At 39.4% G+C, this 16475-nt stretch overlaps 1 protein-coding gene across 1 annotated transcript in view; it reads right to left on the bottom strand.

Annotated features, from left to right (window-relative positions):
* Positions 1-2131: 2131 nt before the first annotated feature.
* Positions 2132-16475, bottom strand: part of adamts15a (ADAM metallopeptidase with thrombospondin type 1 motif, 15a) — a 17566-nt gene continuing 3222 nt past the window's right edge. The window contains exons 2-8 of the mRNA XM_044140925.1: positions 12145-12277; positions 10900-11067; positions 8272-8555; positions 8019-8196; positions 7739-7911; positions 5464-5639; positions 2132-5330 (exon numbers count right to left, since the gene is read on the bottom strand). Coding sequence (XP_043996860.1) covers positions 4535-5330; positions 5464-5639; positions 7739-7911; positions 8019-8196; positions 8272-8555; positions 10900-11067; positions 12145-12277 — 1908 coding nt within the window. The 3' untranslated portion in view covers positions 2132-4534. The remainder of the gene's footprint in view (positions 5331-5463; positions 5640-7738; positions 7912-8018; positions 8197-8271; positions 8556-10899; positions 11068-12144; positions 12278-16475) is intronic.

The following is a 16475-nucleotide window of genomic DNA, read 5'->3' as shown; positions in this document are numbered from 1 at the left end:
CTGCAGAAATACGCTGCTCTTGGTCAAAAACAACCAATCAATGCCAAGAGGAATTGATAAGGATTGTGTGTCAGAATGACCATTTTTTTCTAGTTTGCTTAAAAAAACAACTACCGTGGTTATTAGATGTGGAAATAAAGACTTTTAACCTTCATTCCTTGAGTTATTACAAATCCATCCACCTATGCATCAATTTTCTTTCACTTTATTCAGGGTTAGCAGCTTCAGAAGGGAGGCCCAGACTTCCCTCTCCTCAGTCACTTGTTCCACAGATCCGATGAAATAATGACAAAGTCAATCATCGAACTGCGGCCCAGGGTGTCCTGATGCCAAGTGCACATATGGACACCCTTATGCCTGAACATGGTGTTTGTTATGGACAATCCGTGATGAGCAACCAAGGATCGGACTGCCAGGCCCCCTCCCTCGGCCGCCACCCATCTCACAATGCACCCGACCCCTTTGGCCCCTCTCATAGGTGGCGGGCCAATGGGAGGGGAGACCCATGTCTCCTCTTTGGGCTCCATGGGTGGAAGCCTGGCCACCAGGCGCTCGCCATCGTGCCCCCCCTCCAGGCCTGGCTCCAGAGCGGGGCCCCGGTGACCCGCATCCTGGCGAGGGAACACAAAGTCCGAAGTTCTTGTCCATCGTCGGGGTCTTTGGGCTGCGCTTTGTCTGGTCCCTCACCTAGGACCTGTCTGCCTTGGGTGACCCTACCAGGGGCATGAAGCCCCAGGCAGCATAGCTCCCAGGATCATTGGGGCACTCAAACCCCTCCACCACGATAAGGTGGCAGCCCAAGGAGAGGTCTTACAAATCCTTGAAATAGATTTTCCTATGATGGATAACGTTTGATTTATTCCAGTATGTCTAATTCCAAATCTTGAAATTATCTTTTTCTTTTTTGTGCTCCTTTCTGCAACATTCATGCTGAACTCTACAAAATCATCTTCTGGTGACTCTCCCCTCCCCTCACCCAGCCAGTCTTTACATTTGTTCCTGATAAGCCTCAATGAGCCGCAGCTGGAGATGGTTAGACACAGAACTGCTGCACTTAACCCAGTAGATATGACAGACCCAGAACAGGCTGAGGAAGAGATAAGACACCGAACATGATGTCATGCCTGATAGCCAAGGAGTTCAAACCCAGAGAGCAAGAAGGTGGCATTCTGCTTTTATGGAACTGGATATGAATAAATGTAAGAGAGAAGACTTCTTCCTAACCTTTGCCCTTTTCCCTTTGACCAGATAAAAATCTGGAGATCTTTTTATCCAACCTTTTATGAAAGTCTGATTAAGAGATGGATAGTCCAACAGACTCTGGTCAACTGCAGGCCAAAATTGCAACTTTTGTTAGGCAGCAACCCCCATCGACTGTGGCAGGGCTGCTTCAAGAACCCATGAAGATGCTTCTTCCCAAAATGTAACCCAATATGGAGTGGCATCAGATCTTAGATTTTGTTGTCTTTGGAAGAAAAACATGACAGTTCTCCTGCCAGAGCGAGACTTATGTTTGTTTTGGTTGTATTTTCCCAGAATGCCCTGAGCTACAGTCCGTTTCCTGCTTTTGATGCGGGCTCACATGTTCTTGATATTCACACGTGTGTTGGAACAGCATCGGGATTTCCTTCAACCAAACCAAGACTTTTTAGGCAATCTACAGTTCGCTTTAAATTTTAATGCACACACTCTTGTAAAACAACTTCCTGGGTATTTGACATTTCTATTTTGAAATGTTGTATTTTATTATACATACATGCATGTTTTTGTGCTGATGAAATGGCTTGCTCTTAGAAAATGTGTATTTTAAAAAATGGATCGTTTGAATAGTTCTTTCGAACAGCTCGTTGAAGTGAATGAATTATGAACATTCGATTCCCTCCAAAGAGACATCACTAGTAATCAATTGAATAATAGGATTGTTAAACGTTTATTTGACAGTGACTCTTTTATTCGCATGACCAGAAGTAGACTTCTTGTTCCTTAAGTGTGTTATTTTGATCAGTAAAAACATGTAAATATATATTAGTTTGACTAATAATAGTTCATAATAGGACAGCGGGTTTGAGTCAGAGAATGCATGTTACACCTTATACATCAATAAAGGAGATAAAAATTTAAATACCAGATCTTTCAATTAATTGCTTTATTTTGGAATAAATATGCAGAAGTCAAAGACAATTACAAATACATGTGAAAAAAAATATTTTTGCACAGAGCTGAGAAAATGTATACATAGTATACAGTACAGCTCATGTAAGTCATTGTTTTCTTTTGCTGTACAAAGTGCAAAAGCTGATTAAGAACATAGAAAAATATAAACAACTAACACCAATATAACATCCATCTTGTAGTTGGTTGCAAGATGGATCTTATATTGTAGGGTTGTTTAATCTGGCCTCTTAAAAATAGAAGTACATAACAAATGGCAGGATTACATCTAGCATTCAGGAACAACAAGTTAGTTCAGACTCTGGGGCCAGGAATAAAGATATACAAGGATAACAACATTCCCTCTGTGTTTTTTATTTTATTTTATTGACCTTAAATTATTTGTGGTATCTGTTCCAGACAGGCTTGACGTAACAGGCTTTAGGACGTGATGACACTGAAGAGTGAAGACAAATGGTGAAGGTCAAACGAGGGTCGCAGATTAAAGGCTTTGCACAACAAGTCCATATTTTTCCTACATGAGTGAATGTTTACCAGTTTGTATTATGTCAGGGAAATTGAGAGGTTTGATTTTTATTTATTAATTTGTATCAAGAAGATGTGCTTTCAAGAGTTGCTCTAATGATCTGATTTTCTAAAATGATATCTGACAAACACAATCAGTAGAGAAAAAGAGCTTAAAATTTGGTGGAGAAGTGAAATGACCCAAAGGTTTCTTCGATATTTAATAATATTTTAGCTAGTGTTACCACAATGCACAAATAGACGAATCAGCTGAAGAGATACAATTAAAAATTTGTTTTGAGATTTTTAAGATACGGCATGCCGTTATGGATTTTTAATCAATTTCTCTTTAAAAACTAGAAGAATAACAGCAAAAATATTTTTTACAACTCTACTCTGACTTTTATTAAACATTCACATTAGTGGACCACATCACTAAACCAGCAGTCATTGTAAAACAAGTTTGAGTATTTAAAAGCAAACACAAAATGACTACACAGTTTAGCATTCTTTGATAATAATTAGCATGGTTAGCATTAATAACCGACTCGTTAGACTCATTGTGCATATTCTAGAGAATTTAGATCTTTAGCTTCACTAACTGATTTCCAGAAGCTTGCCAACATTTTCAAATGAAGCATGTTCTGTCAGATAATTATAATATAAAAAGGATGAATATAATACTCCGGTGTATGCGGTTGGGCCTTACCGTTATCTGTTCAAAATCTTGCTCTTTCAGAGCATAAATAAACTGCAAACATCTTAGGTTGGGTTGCTTCTCAAAATCTCTGTGACAAAATTTTAAACACCTCAGTAATTAGTAATGACTAACCTAATTCTCCTTCACTCATTAACAGCATTGACACCATTACAGAGCTTATCATGGTGCTTTTGCTGGTTGGAGAAAAACACATTTTTTTTCAGTTTTTGACTGGTTGATTGAAAATCAAGACATGTCAAACTCAAAATTAGTCAATTTCAGTCACCAGCATCTCCTATTGAAGACATAAAATTTGAAAAATCATGTATGAAGAATACAGACTGGATATGGAAGTACATTAGCCTTAAAGGCTTACAACAGAGCACTGATGTCAAACCAGTATTTTAGATTATTGGAACATAATTAACCACATAATGAAGATTTTCCTTTAAATTGGTGGAAAAAATAAAGTGTCCTATTAATGCTGTAGACAGTCATTCGCCTTTTCTGATTCTGTTTAGCTGGAAACATAATTATTATATTGCTAATAAATAGCTGTTGCTACAGCAGTATCTGCATAACTGTGAATTTTATGATGGTTTGATGATTAAATGAAGACACTGTCAGGAAACATCAAAAGTTTTCCAGCTGTCAGTTTAGATAATTTTATAGATATTTTTGACACCCAGTTTGACTTCACCAATGTTTGTGAGATATAGCTAAAACCCTGACGTCTGTGCAATTTAACTATTGTGACATAAAATGGATTGTAGACTCACTCTGTTAAAATAAGCTGATTGCTTAAAGGTTCTGTATCAACTAGCAGTGCAGGGAATCTATGTTTTATTTGACTTTCAAATTGAGTAGCTTTCATCAAGCTGCAGCGAGGTGATTTTTTTTGAAAGCCAAACTGATGTCACAGAAACTGATCTGCCAGAACTCATTCCTTGGCTGCTGCTCTTTCATATTCTTGTTTTTCTTCTGAGCACTCTCCATTAATATCCTCTGGCAGTCCAACAATGCAGGACGCAACAGCTGAAACAACTAGATATGGTGTAATACTAGCTAGAGTGTTCGTTTCGGTTCCTTTGAAACACAGAATTTTATTTATTATTAATTTTTTATTTTTTTATATATTTTTTTATATATAGTTTCACGTTACTGACAAGCGTTTAGGTTACAGAAGTCCAGCTCCTGAGGTTTACGTAAGCCCTTGCAAAGATCCCTTGGGAGCAGAAGCCCAGTCTGGTCTTTGCAGTGGAGAGGTCGTCTCTTGAAGCCCTTCCCACAGGTTCTGGAGCAGGGAGACCACTGCCCAATATGCCACTCAGCACAAGGGTCTCCGCAAACCCTGGTGGCAGAGGGTCTTTGTGAAGAATCACAGTCTAGCCCTGGCTTGCCATCTGATTTTAGACACTGCACCATCCTCCTCTGGAAACCACTGCCGCAGGACACCGAGCACTCCTCCCAGGGTGCAGATATCCATTTCCCGACAAGAGCATCCATCTTGCTGTAAGAGCTTTTAAGATTGTCTTCCTCATCCTCCTTCACTTCGTCTTTTGTCAGGACGCTGTTCTCCGAATTTGCACGCTCCCCCTTCTTCAGCATTTTGTCTTCCTTGGTCTGACGGTGAAGGTAAAAGGAGTAGCGTATGCGAGGAGGTGTTATCTTGCCTGCACACAGCACTTCCACGGTCAAGGCCTCTCCTAGGGGATTCACAGCATGCAGGGTCTCGGAGAGGCCAGTGGTGCCGCTGTAGCGCAACAGGCTGTTGTTTACAATGATGTCTCTCTCGCCAGCGGACACAATATAATTCCCATTGAGAAGGTAATGCCCCTTGCTGTTCTTCACTGCCAAGTAGTTGTCATCACCCATCATTCCCTTGTAGCCTCGCTGACGGATGTCCACATTGGCAGCACCCACTGGCAACACGACAACGAAGTTGTAGCCGTGCCTGCATGCCAAAACATTTATAGTCAATGAGTGCTTTTGTCAAGGGTGAAGCTAATGAAGTTCTGCTGAAGTGAGAGTGGGGAAAAAAGGCAGGCACAAGAATCCCTTAGTGGGATGTCACTGGTTTTACTCACACAGGCTTGGTGAAGAGTCCCGACACTTTCTTGCAGCTCTTGTTGTCGCCTCCACAGATTCCACACTTATCAAACTTCTTTGTGGAGCCAATTACTCTGTCACATCCAGCTTTGATGCACTTTCCTTGGACGCAAATGCCTGTGGAGTCTGGTGAGCATGGAGTCCCATCAACAACCTGTATTATACAAATAGAAATCAAGGTCAAATTTCCAGACTTAATAAGCTACATTAAGTACAACTCTTACGTCATTAAGAGCAAGAAAAGCTATTCTATTAAAAAATAATAGTCCTAAGACATGTTTCCACTAATTCAACCATTCACAATGTAGATTATTAATCCCTATGTTTCCACAGCAGTTACCAGTGTACATAAAAATTAACTATGTCATATGTAACCAGAGAAAGTCCCCAATCTGTAAGTTGGCCTTTTTTTCTAGCAGGAACTTTTCATTTGAGTTTTGCAAAGGAAGATCACCAACTTTTTAAATAAGTGGATTTTTTTTTTTCAGCTTTGTAAGTCAGTTATACAAATTTACATCTCTCACCTTTTACTAGCGTTAGCTGCAACACATTTTAAACCACTGATATGTGTTTACAAGTAAAAACAACTAGCAGTCTGGTGGGTCCCTGACAAATTTGTTTAATCAATAATTACTATACAGCTTACCTGGTAAGCTGTATAGTGAAAGTTTACATAATTTCAGTTATGGGCTTATTTACATAATTATTTATATATTATGCTGCTCATCTGTGTGGAAGATTTATGCTCCTTTGACACAAGGCTTTATTTAATATAAATGTCTGTGAATCTTACAAACTTCCTCAAACATTGAAGTGATTATAATCCAGTTTTAAAGAGTGAACACTGTGAAGAACATAGAAATAGTGTGAGTGGTCAGAGCTGATTCTTCTTTTCTCTCCCCTTTACTCATTATCAGAGTTTGTAACAACTCTGTATGTTATAAAGTGCAATTGCTGTGACAAATTATGAGTCATAGCTTTACTGCAGAAAATCTCAGCTTATAATTCTGCATTTGGAGCCTGTTTTCCACTCTCACTTACTGAGGGAGACCTTGACAAAACTACAGTAGGAGGAGTCACTGCTTAGCATCTGCTGATGTAATGAATCTGTTTTGGACTCCAAAGTGGAAACATTCACAAAAGAAAATCTGTCAGGATGATGTACATTTCTATCCCAATTTTTTATTTATTTATTTTTTCTGTGAACTCTAATACGTTTTGAACCAACTCCAACACACCAATTTATGCTTTAGGATTAGCTGTTGGGGGAGGGGGAGTATATTTTTATTAATATCATGTCTCTGTGGGTTAAATATCCAGTGGTAATTCAGAGCTTTACTCCTTCAAGGACTCAGAGCTGGAGAAAGGAGTGAACCCACTGCTGCTCCTGCTCACTCGACGCCCTGCTGTCTGACGGAGACAAGCTGTTGTCCCTCCATTGCTTTACTTCTCTCGAGGTTTAAATGGCTGTGTTATGCAGAAATCTTCACATCCCTTACATTTTTTTTTTTTTTTACATTTTGTGACACTAGAAGCTTCTATGTGTATTATTGGTAGAGTGTACATAAAAACTATTTGGATGTTTTGCCCTCTTTGCTGCTTTTACAAGTCAATCATGACCATCATTTTTGTTTTGTCAAAAGAAAACAGTAAACCAAACTTTATCAAAGTCAAAACTGATTTCTTGAAAACTATACTCTGTATTTTATGTGATAGGGCAATAAAAGGTAGCAAAGTGGAAGGCAGTGTTGTATTTTTATTTTTTTTTACAGACAAAAATCCAGCTGAGAAAAGAGAAGATTAATCGGAGAAGCAGCCAAGTGGCAGATGGTAACTGTGGAGGAGCTGCAGAAATTCACAGCTCAGGTTGGAGAATCTGTTAATAGGACAAATATTATTCCAGAAATCAAATTTTCTGTAAGAGTTGAAGGGAAAGCCATGTGGAAACTAAGTGGCTCCAAACCAACATTGCGCATCACTGTGATCACCATTGTGAAACCTGCTGGTAACGTGACAAAATGAGAGAAAGTTCAGAGTTTAAATAGTTTTGAAAGACAATGCGCTTATCCTGACCCTTAAAATAAGTATTTTTATTATTATTATTATTATTATTATTAAAACCTGAGTTATTTGTCCCATGAGTTACTTTATTTACAGGCTCAGTTTGTTCTAAATGTTGTTCAATAGGAAAAGTAATCTAAAAAAAATAAAGTAATAAAATAAAGTGCAAGAGTAAGTCCAGTATCTGCTTACTTTGGGAGATAGTACATAGAAGTAGCCAGTCCCGTTAGCCCTGCAGATGAGTTTGCATCTGTCCTTTGGTGAAACTCCAGAGTATTTTGGCACCCACACCACAGACTGGGCAACACGGCTACTGCTGAATGTCTGGCCAGAGGTCTCACACTGCTGTTCTCGATAAGTCTTATCTACACAAAGAGATGGACGAGGGCAGAAGAGATGAAGCATGGCTAACAATGGACTGGGTTTTCAATTCAGACTTTCATTGTTAAAATTGTCTTTGAGCGACTCCCACCTGTCTCAGGGCAGCGGTTGAGGCTGCAGGAGCGATATTTGACCCGTACTCCTTGGCAGTATTTGCCCCCATTTGAAGGGGCTGGGTTGTTACATTCCCGTTTAGACAGCTGGACCCCGCTTCCACATGTGCGGGAACAGGAACCGAATGGACCCCACTTACCCCAACGACCATCCAACTGAAAGAATCACATCCATTAATCACACCCTGTTGTCTACTGATGAGACTTAGTAAATCCTTGCTTCAGTCGGACCTTCACGGTTTGCAGCTGTTTGTCGGAGCAGACGCCTCGATCGCAGACCTGCCTGTCGCCACAGCGGGTCCCGTCTGCCCAGGGGAAATGTCGAGTCATGCACACCAGATGGCCGCTGGACTTCCCTGTGCACCACAGTCGGCTGCACGGCGGCTGCATGAAAGGGCACGGCTTGGAGCCCTCTCCGAAGGCGAGCTCACACTGACGATCGAGATCGTAGGAGGAACCAGGCAGCACATCTGGAAGGACTAATGTTTTCTGAGGCTGGTCGAGCAAACAATCCCCTACAAGACAGAAGCTGTGGTAGTTAGTAAGAGTAAGACAATTTTAGAAACATCTTATGACTTAGGACAAAATTTTACTAGTTTTGCTAAACAAACAAACAAGATCACTTTTTGAAAACACTGCATGTTAAGGTCAGAACTTTATCTTCATCATAAAACATAAAACGTGAGTATCATGTTTGTGCCAGATCATGATAATAATAATACAATATAAAACAGTGAAAGCACTATTGGATCCAAATTAAATAACTTTGCATACTTTGGATCGCCATGGTCTTTTGTCCCTAACTAATAAATATGGTTTTTGTGGCAAGTTTAAAAAAGGTGATGAATTTTAGCCGTTTTCACAGATAATGGGACTGAAGTTTCCTCAGCTGTTATCACAAAGTATTATGTTTTAGGACAGGTGTAATGAGGTTTTATTGAACAAATCTTGTTATATTTAACTGATACAATCCCTTTTTTCAGTGAGGTTTATCACTGGCAGGTTTTTTTTTTTTGCCTAAATGATTTGCTTTCTCTCCAGTTCACTCACAAACAGACTTTTCATAGAAAAAAATTAAAGAAATTAGTCCTAAAAGCACATTCCAAAAGTCAGTCACATAGAGGTCATCTGAAAACATGCTCACTCCTTCTCTGCTAAAACAAAACAGTGAAATCATTGTGCATGTTATCTTTCCACATCTTTCTTTCCTTTGTCCTCACCCCATTCCCATTAAAGTCCAAATTTAAGACCGAGGTGTGACTGATTGTGACGAAAGAGTAATGACAGCCATATAAAACACACACTAAAATGTTTCATTTTGAGCCTAACACTGCTTTAGCCATGCTCAGTATCTTCTTTTGAACTTTGGTAAACTTTATTGTTATAACATCAAGTCCTGCTAATGTAGTGAAAGTATTTTGCCTCTTTAATTTTCAATTCCTGCTAAACATCAGTGGTTTCTGAACCTTCTACTACAAAACTTTGCAGATGTCAGTAAATTTTTAACAAAAAGATGTAGAAAACAATGCGATCCATACTTATAATCCCTGTAATAATTGCTTAGTTGTTTTTATTTTTATTTTATTGCTTTGTTGGGGGGAATGGCACCTTGTGGTATACATGTCGTCCACATGTATCCCACACTCTACAGCCATCCTGACTCCAGCACAGCCATAAGTTCCCCTAAAAACCCACCAGCCCACCCTTGTTGCTTAACATGCAGAAACATTTTGACCAAACATGGTTAGACTTTTTTGTGATATGGGTTTAAAATTAAAGGCAGCTTGTAAATTATGCAAAGATTAAAGCACTGTCACCACTAGATACAGATGACACACGAGAACTTTCCAAGTAATGGGGTACTTTCAGAAGGTGGTTTTGATTCCTTGCAATTGTCCACAACTTATCCTTGTGGGTAATCTTTGCATCCAAAAGCAGTTATGTGCAGGGGGGGGGGAAGCAGTGTCTGACTCTGAACTGCTGTTGCATTCCTGCTGTAAAGCTAAATGGATAAGCAGCAGCTGGCGGTATATTTGTTTCATTCCATTTCACAGCAAATTTGGAAGAGAAGCCAGACAAATTAGCTGATGGCTAACAGCTATATATACACTCACTCTACACCCAATAAACTGAACCGCTCCTCTTCCTTCCTAATCTCCCTCTGAAGAGCAGTCAAAGAAAACAATATCTGTGTAGCGAGATGAGCAGGTAGCATTATTCTGGAACCATCCAGCCACTTGTGGCAACACCTTTTAAAAGTTAGTGTTTAGAAAACGGCTTGCAACAATGTCCTGAACTAAAAGACAATGCTTTTGGTTGTGTTAAGAATGATTGTTGGTCTTTCTCGCAAATTTATACTGTAGTATTTTCATTTCAAAAATGGAGGTGAAGAAAAATGAAAGATGTTTGCCTATTTGTAGTGAACCTGCATGGGAAGCATTGGGCAGAGCCAGCTCGTCTCCAAGCCACAGCGGTGGCTCTCGCAAAGCCAACCCCTGTAATTTGGGACACATGTGGGTGCAGTTTTGAAATAAGTTTTGCGTTGCTCTAAGGCTGGGTCCTGTGGTCTGGCCTGGTTGGCAAACAATCTGCATCCCAAATGTATGAATTGCTTTTTTTTTTTTTTTTTTTTGCAATTTTCCTCTGAGCTCAGTAATAGAAAAGGTTTGGCTGATGCAAGACTAGAAACCCAAGGGTCTGATGTTTGTTTAATAAAAACTCCTGTTGTCTTGAGGAAAAGCACAAGAAAAAGTCAAAACCTTTTATTTTCACTCGCATACCTAAAGGTCAAATCTTAATGTGGTTCAATTCAAACACATTAACATTTCAAAATATTAGAAATATGATCAAGATTCTCACCATGTCCACTGTCCAGAAACTCAGTGATGATGGCAGCACTGCAAGGAGACCAGGGACTGGTGCGGTTGATCTGAATAAGCGTAGGGGACATCATGTGGTTTTCCTGCAGCTTTCCAAACACATCTTCACAGGTCTTCACATTGTCATGCGGCATGTTGAACACATGGCCTGTTGAACACATGTCAGATGTCTCTTATAAATAAAGTGTCTTGCAAAAGTATTCAGGTCAATTGGAGGTCTTCACATTTTGTCATGTTACAACCACAGACGACAGTGTATTTAATTGCAGGGGTCTCAAACTCCAGTCCTCGAGGGCCGCAGTCCAGCAGTTTTTAGATGTGCCACAGGTACAAAACACTGGAATGAAATGGCTTAATTACCTCCACCTTGTGTAGACCAGTTCTCCAGAGCCTTAATTATTCTATTCAGGTGTGGTGCAGCAGAGGCACATCTAAAACTTGCAGGACTGCGGCCCTCGAGGACTGGAGTTTGAGACCCCTGAATTAGAGTTTTATGACATAAAGCAGCACAAAGCAATGCATGATTGTGAGCTGGAATGTTTAGGATTGCTGCCCTGTTGGTGAGGTGAATATAAACTTCAGTCTCACGTTTTATGCGGCTTCTAACTGGTTTTCTTCCAGTACTGCCTTGAAGCGCCAGCTATCTTCCCATCTACTCTGACTAGCTTCATGATCCCAGCGGCTGAGAAAAATCCACACAACATGATGCAGACACCACCACGATTCCCAGTGGGGAAGGATGTCTTTAGTTTGATCTGCAGAGTTATTTTTGCTCATAGGTTAAAAAGTAAAAAACAAAAATGTCATTGACTCAGAACAACTTTTTCTTCTACAACTTTCTCTCTACCCTGTCTTGGTGTTTACTAAAGTTCTCTGATACCTTTATAGAACAGCTGGATTAATAAGTTGAGAATTAAATCCTACACAGGTAGATTGGTTCTCAAATTAATAAGAAATTAGTCACAGTGCATTTGATTTAGGGGTATCAGAGTAAAGGGACTGAATGGAAAAGCATGCCACATTTTCAGAGTATTATTTAATATGTTGTTTATTTCATAACTATACAGCAGCTTGTGTTGGTCTATCAGATAAAACGCCAATCATTGAAGATGATGTGGCTGTAATGTGACAAATTGCGACTAACTTCAACAGATATCAATCTTCTGAATATACATGCACAACAAATGTGTGTTTTGGAGGAAGCCATGTCAGAACTGCGCGTTACCGAGCTCGTGAGCGGTGGTGAAGGCTGAGGGCAGGCCGTCGTCTTCAATGACAGAGCAGCTCCTCTTCGGGTCGCACATGGTGCCAACGTCTGCCATGCCGAGAGTGTCGCAAGTGGAGGCTCCACAAAGATCCTGCAAAAAAACAGCAACACATCTGAGCAGGGCATGGGGGGGAACACCAGCCAAGCGAGAGAATCGCTTGCATTAGCAGATTTTTCGGCCACGTAGACTCACTGGAAACCTGTTGTAAACAATCAGGAGCTAAGGAGTAATGTCAGAAGTGGAACCCCATGAGTTATTATTATTTTCCTTCTAATGCTGTACCAAAAATGCAGCATGAGAAGCAAAGCTGAAATGAGAAAGAAATACGATGCTTGGCTCAGTTGTAGGAAATATGCTTCCAAAGGAATAGCAGCATGACTTGCCAGATGGTTACTGTGTAATTAAGGTATAAACATTGGATTTTAAAAAGGCTGCGCCTGTCGCCCTTTAAATAATATTTCTTGGAATATTAAGGCATAAATTCAATTCGAAGAAGCAAAATTGGTATGAAAACATGGCTACAGATTATCCGATGGTACATCTTATGGCGCTGTTGCCAGTCATCAGTCCATGTTTGAAAACAACTAGAACAAAATGTTTGAGCCAAAATTATGAAAAGGACACAACATACCAGAAAAACATAGTCGATAGAATTTCAAAATAATTTTGGAATAACAATCCACCACAATGTCCAGTACCATGTTGGATTACTGTCAGCTTATTTAAACCCTTGAACAATTTGCTGTGAAGTGGAAGAAACTGAATATAAAACGTGGAAACCCACACAGGCCTGAAGAGCCAAAGTAAAAACATTATATCATATATAGTTGAGCTCAAAATTATTCACACTGCAGTAATCTCTTAATTTTGCCACCATGTTTCTTCTGCTTGGAGTTAATATTAACATCTTGTCCTAACTTGAACCCTATCAAGAGATTAGGATGATGGCAAGGAGGCCTTCCAACCTCTATCACTTAAGATAAATTGTCCAAAAAAAACCCAACAGAAAAATACATAATCTCAGCCATTATAAGATGGATTACTGTAATTTCATTGAAGATGATTCCTCTGATTATAGAAACAAAATGTGAGTATCCTTTCAGAGATTTCTGTTTAATTTCATATCAGAAGCAGACTTCTTGGCTGAAGGCTCTACATTTGCAGCTGAGCCTGACTTTGCAGTGATACCACAAGACTGACAGACCTAAAGAAATATCATGACTGAGTATAGGGCCATTACACTTAAAGAGGAATGATGTTATTCAAAAAGTGGGAATATTAAATATGATTTAGTTTTTTTAATGGGCTCTGTGTTAGGAGTTGTGCTCTGGAGACTTGGAAAAGACCCAGTAATGCTCAGTATTGCCTTTCACCACCCAGTCTTTAAATCTTCCTAGTGAGAAACAGTGTTTAGAGCACACCGTCTTCTATGAGGTAACTGTCCCAACCTATAACATTTCCATGCCAGAGCTGTTTCCAGTTGACCCATTTCTCCATTGCCGAGGTTTTAAAACCCAATACTTGACTTTGTGTCCGCTTTAACCTGAACCCCGTAATCACAGGTCTTTTTTTTTTCAGCACTGGTTGCCACAAACCAATGCCCATCTGCCTGGAGCTGAAAGAGGCCCATTACCCTGTGCACTTCTCACAAACACTAAACTCCTACGGCAGCCGGCATACGCACTGTCTGACCACGTCCAGCCCTGAAAATCCTGGGATGAGCTAAATGCGAACATAAAACCCGGTGCCAAGTGAAGACATTGAGTTCTATGACAAATATTTCCAAAAGTAAACCGCAGAAACCACGATTGTTGGCCTGTAAAAATCCAGTCCAGATGTGCTAATGTGTATCATTGACATGTGAAAGTTTGGGCCAGCTAAGTAGAAGAATAAGAAATGACATAGCAGGAGAGAAGAAATTGCCATATTAGGGAGTTAGTTCTTTGCTATGACTTAATTTGCCCCACTGACTAGCTGTAGATTTTGGCTCTTTTTCTCTTTTTTTTTTGTATTCAGAAACAAACACCTCAGACTAGAAATATGTTAAAGCTTTTGATTCCTCTCTTAATAATCACAGTTTCTTCCTTTTTTGTGCCATATTAAGAAATACACATCTGGAGCTGCTGACAGGATCAAGTAAGTTTGATTGTCCAGTCTATGTAAGTTTTGTGAATTTGGAGAGGGGTTGTGTTTTTGTGGGGCTGTTTCAGGACTTTTAAAATGTTTTAAAAAGCTAACTGGTTCTTGTATAACCAAAGCAGGAGCTGTATTCACATCAACTACAAAAAGTTGGGATTATTCCAAATGGGTGGGTTGGATTACGTCAGCGCTATTCCTCGTCTTCAGTCCTGTTTGTGTAGGTTATATGCTGGATCTCTAGACATAATTGCCGTAGAGGGGATAATCCAGTTTGTTTTTGCAGATTATGTGGCTCTGTTGGCATTTTTAGGTAATGTCCTTCAATGTTTTCTTGTTCTGAAGTGATGGGAGATGGACAGATAGGTTTGGACTTTGTTGGGGTGCTTTCTCCCTCAGCCATTCTTAGAGGCAATAAAATAAGATACCATAAGCTATTAGCTACAATGCAATACCTCTCCCAGGGGAAATCCCACAAATTTATGGTTTGATTTAATCTCTTGGCTGCTTTTGTACAGTAATCAGACTGTGTAGTTTAATGACATGAGTAATTTTGCAACATTCTTTTAACGGTAATCAGGCCATTAGCAGGGTTTGAGCCCCCACAGTTGCCTCTGGACAACATCAAGTTGGTCTTCATAAAACCTACAAAATTACTCTGTCAGTTAGTTAACAGCACACAAAGGAAGAGACTTTAATACCAAATAAATGTTACGGTAAACAATAAGGAAACACACTGACTAAACTTTACAATCATCACGGACATGGATCGTCAGAAGATGCTCCAAATGTTGCCCTTGTGAAAGAAGATATGTGGAAAAACTAAATTGTAGGGTGTCTAAAGCTAAACTTCTAAATTTTCTTAGTGTCTTGGGAGGGGAAGTAGCAAATTTCCCAAATTTTGTTCAGCATCTTGAAAAATCATTCATGCCTCAAACATGAGTATGTTTTGTTAAGTGACAAAACAAAACCAGGTACCGCATGAGATGCAGAAGGATTGATGTTTTTCAGAATGGACTGTCAAAAGCCATTCTGTGGGGAAGCTGGTGATGGGAAGAAGGATGAAGTTAAATGCAGGGGAATTCTGGAAGAAAGCTACAATGAAATAGTTTAACCCACAGATGTCAAACTGTGATACACCCTTCTGGGCAGTCTTTCTTGTTACTCAGAGGAGGCCAAATTATTTGCAGGAAAAACAGAAAAGCTGTGCATAATTGTCAGTTAATACGCCCCAATAGACAGAAAGATGATTTGTTATAACATGAGATTTGGTCACCAGTCTAACTCACATTACTGGAACAAGGCATTTACAATGTTTTTTATTTATTTATCATTTTCTACTTTCAAACATTGTAGCAACATGTTAAATAAAGAAGTATGTGAAGGAGCTGACAAGATACAAGATGACTGAAAGGTATATCAACTTTTCCAATATAACTGCATGCAGTTATATCAAAAAATAACTTCTTTGAGTTATTTTGAAGAGAACCGTGGAAACAATTCGAGTTACTCAAAGTGCAAAAGAACAAAATATTTTCCTTCCTCTTTGCAAATGTTTGCTGCTTTTTTTTGTTGCTCTGTAAAATAAAATCACAATGAAATACATTCAAGTTTGTGGTTGGAATGCGACAGAGAAGCTAGGACTGAATTAGAAATGTTCTGCTTCCATGCCTTAAATGGCAAAAAACATGTTAAGTTACAAACGATTCCTGATCACTTTTTAAAACTGTCCTTCTGATTGATTTGATTGTATAAAAGCAAACCAAATTGAAAACTTATATTGCTTTCGTTTGGTCATAACCATACACAAAATGTACAAGAATATCGATCTATTTTGGATCAAAACCTAAAGTTTTGTTTGAGCTGAATTATTTTAAGCAGTTTTTGTGCATACTGTAGGTCTTGGCCATGCATGCTGTAATAATTGTGTTCAGTTTCTGGACATTTAAGTTACCGTTAATGGTTTGTATAAGAAATCTCTTGTAAATGCTGTTTTTTGTGCTTCTAACAGTCCTTGATTAAAGCAGATGAGGTCACTGAAAGACATGCTTACTGCAACAGAGCTGGAATCCCTTGTCGCCTGCCTTCCTGCTTTATATAGCAAATTGTATCCACATTACTCATCGTGGGCCGGCCATGTGCAGTTTATTAG

This window comes from Gambusia affinis, linkage group LG15, assembly GCF_019740435.1.
Source record: "Gambusia affinis linkage group LG15, SWU_Gaff_1.0, whole genome shotgun sequence".
Classification (NCBI taxonomy): Eukaryota; Metazoa; Chordata; class Actinopteri; order Cyprinodontiformes; family Poeciliidae; genus Gambusia; species Gambusia affinis.
This window is presented reverse-complemented; position numbering and strand designations above follow the sequence as displayed.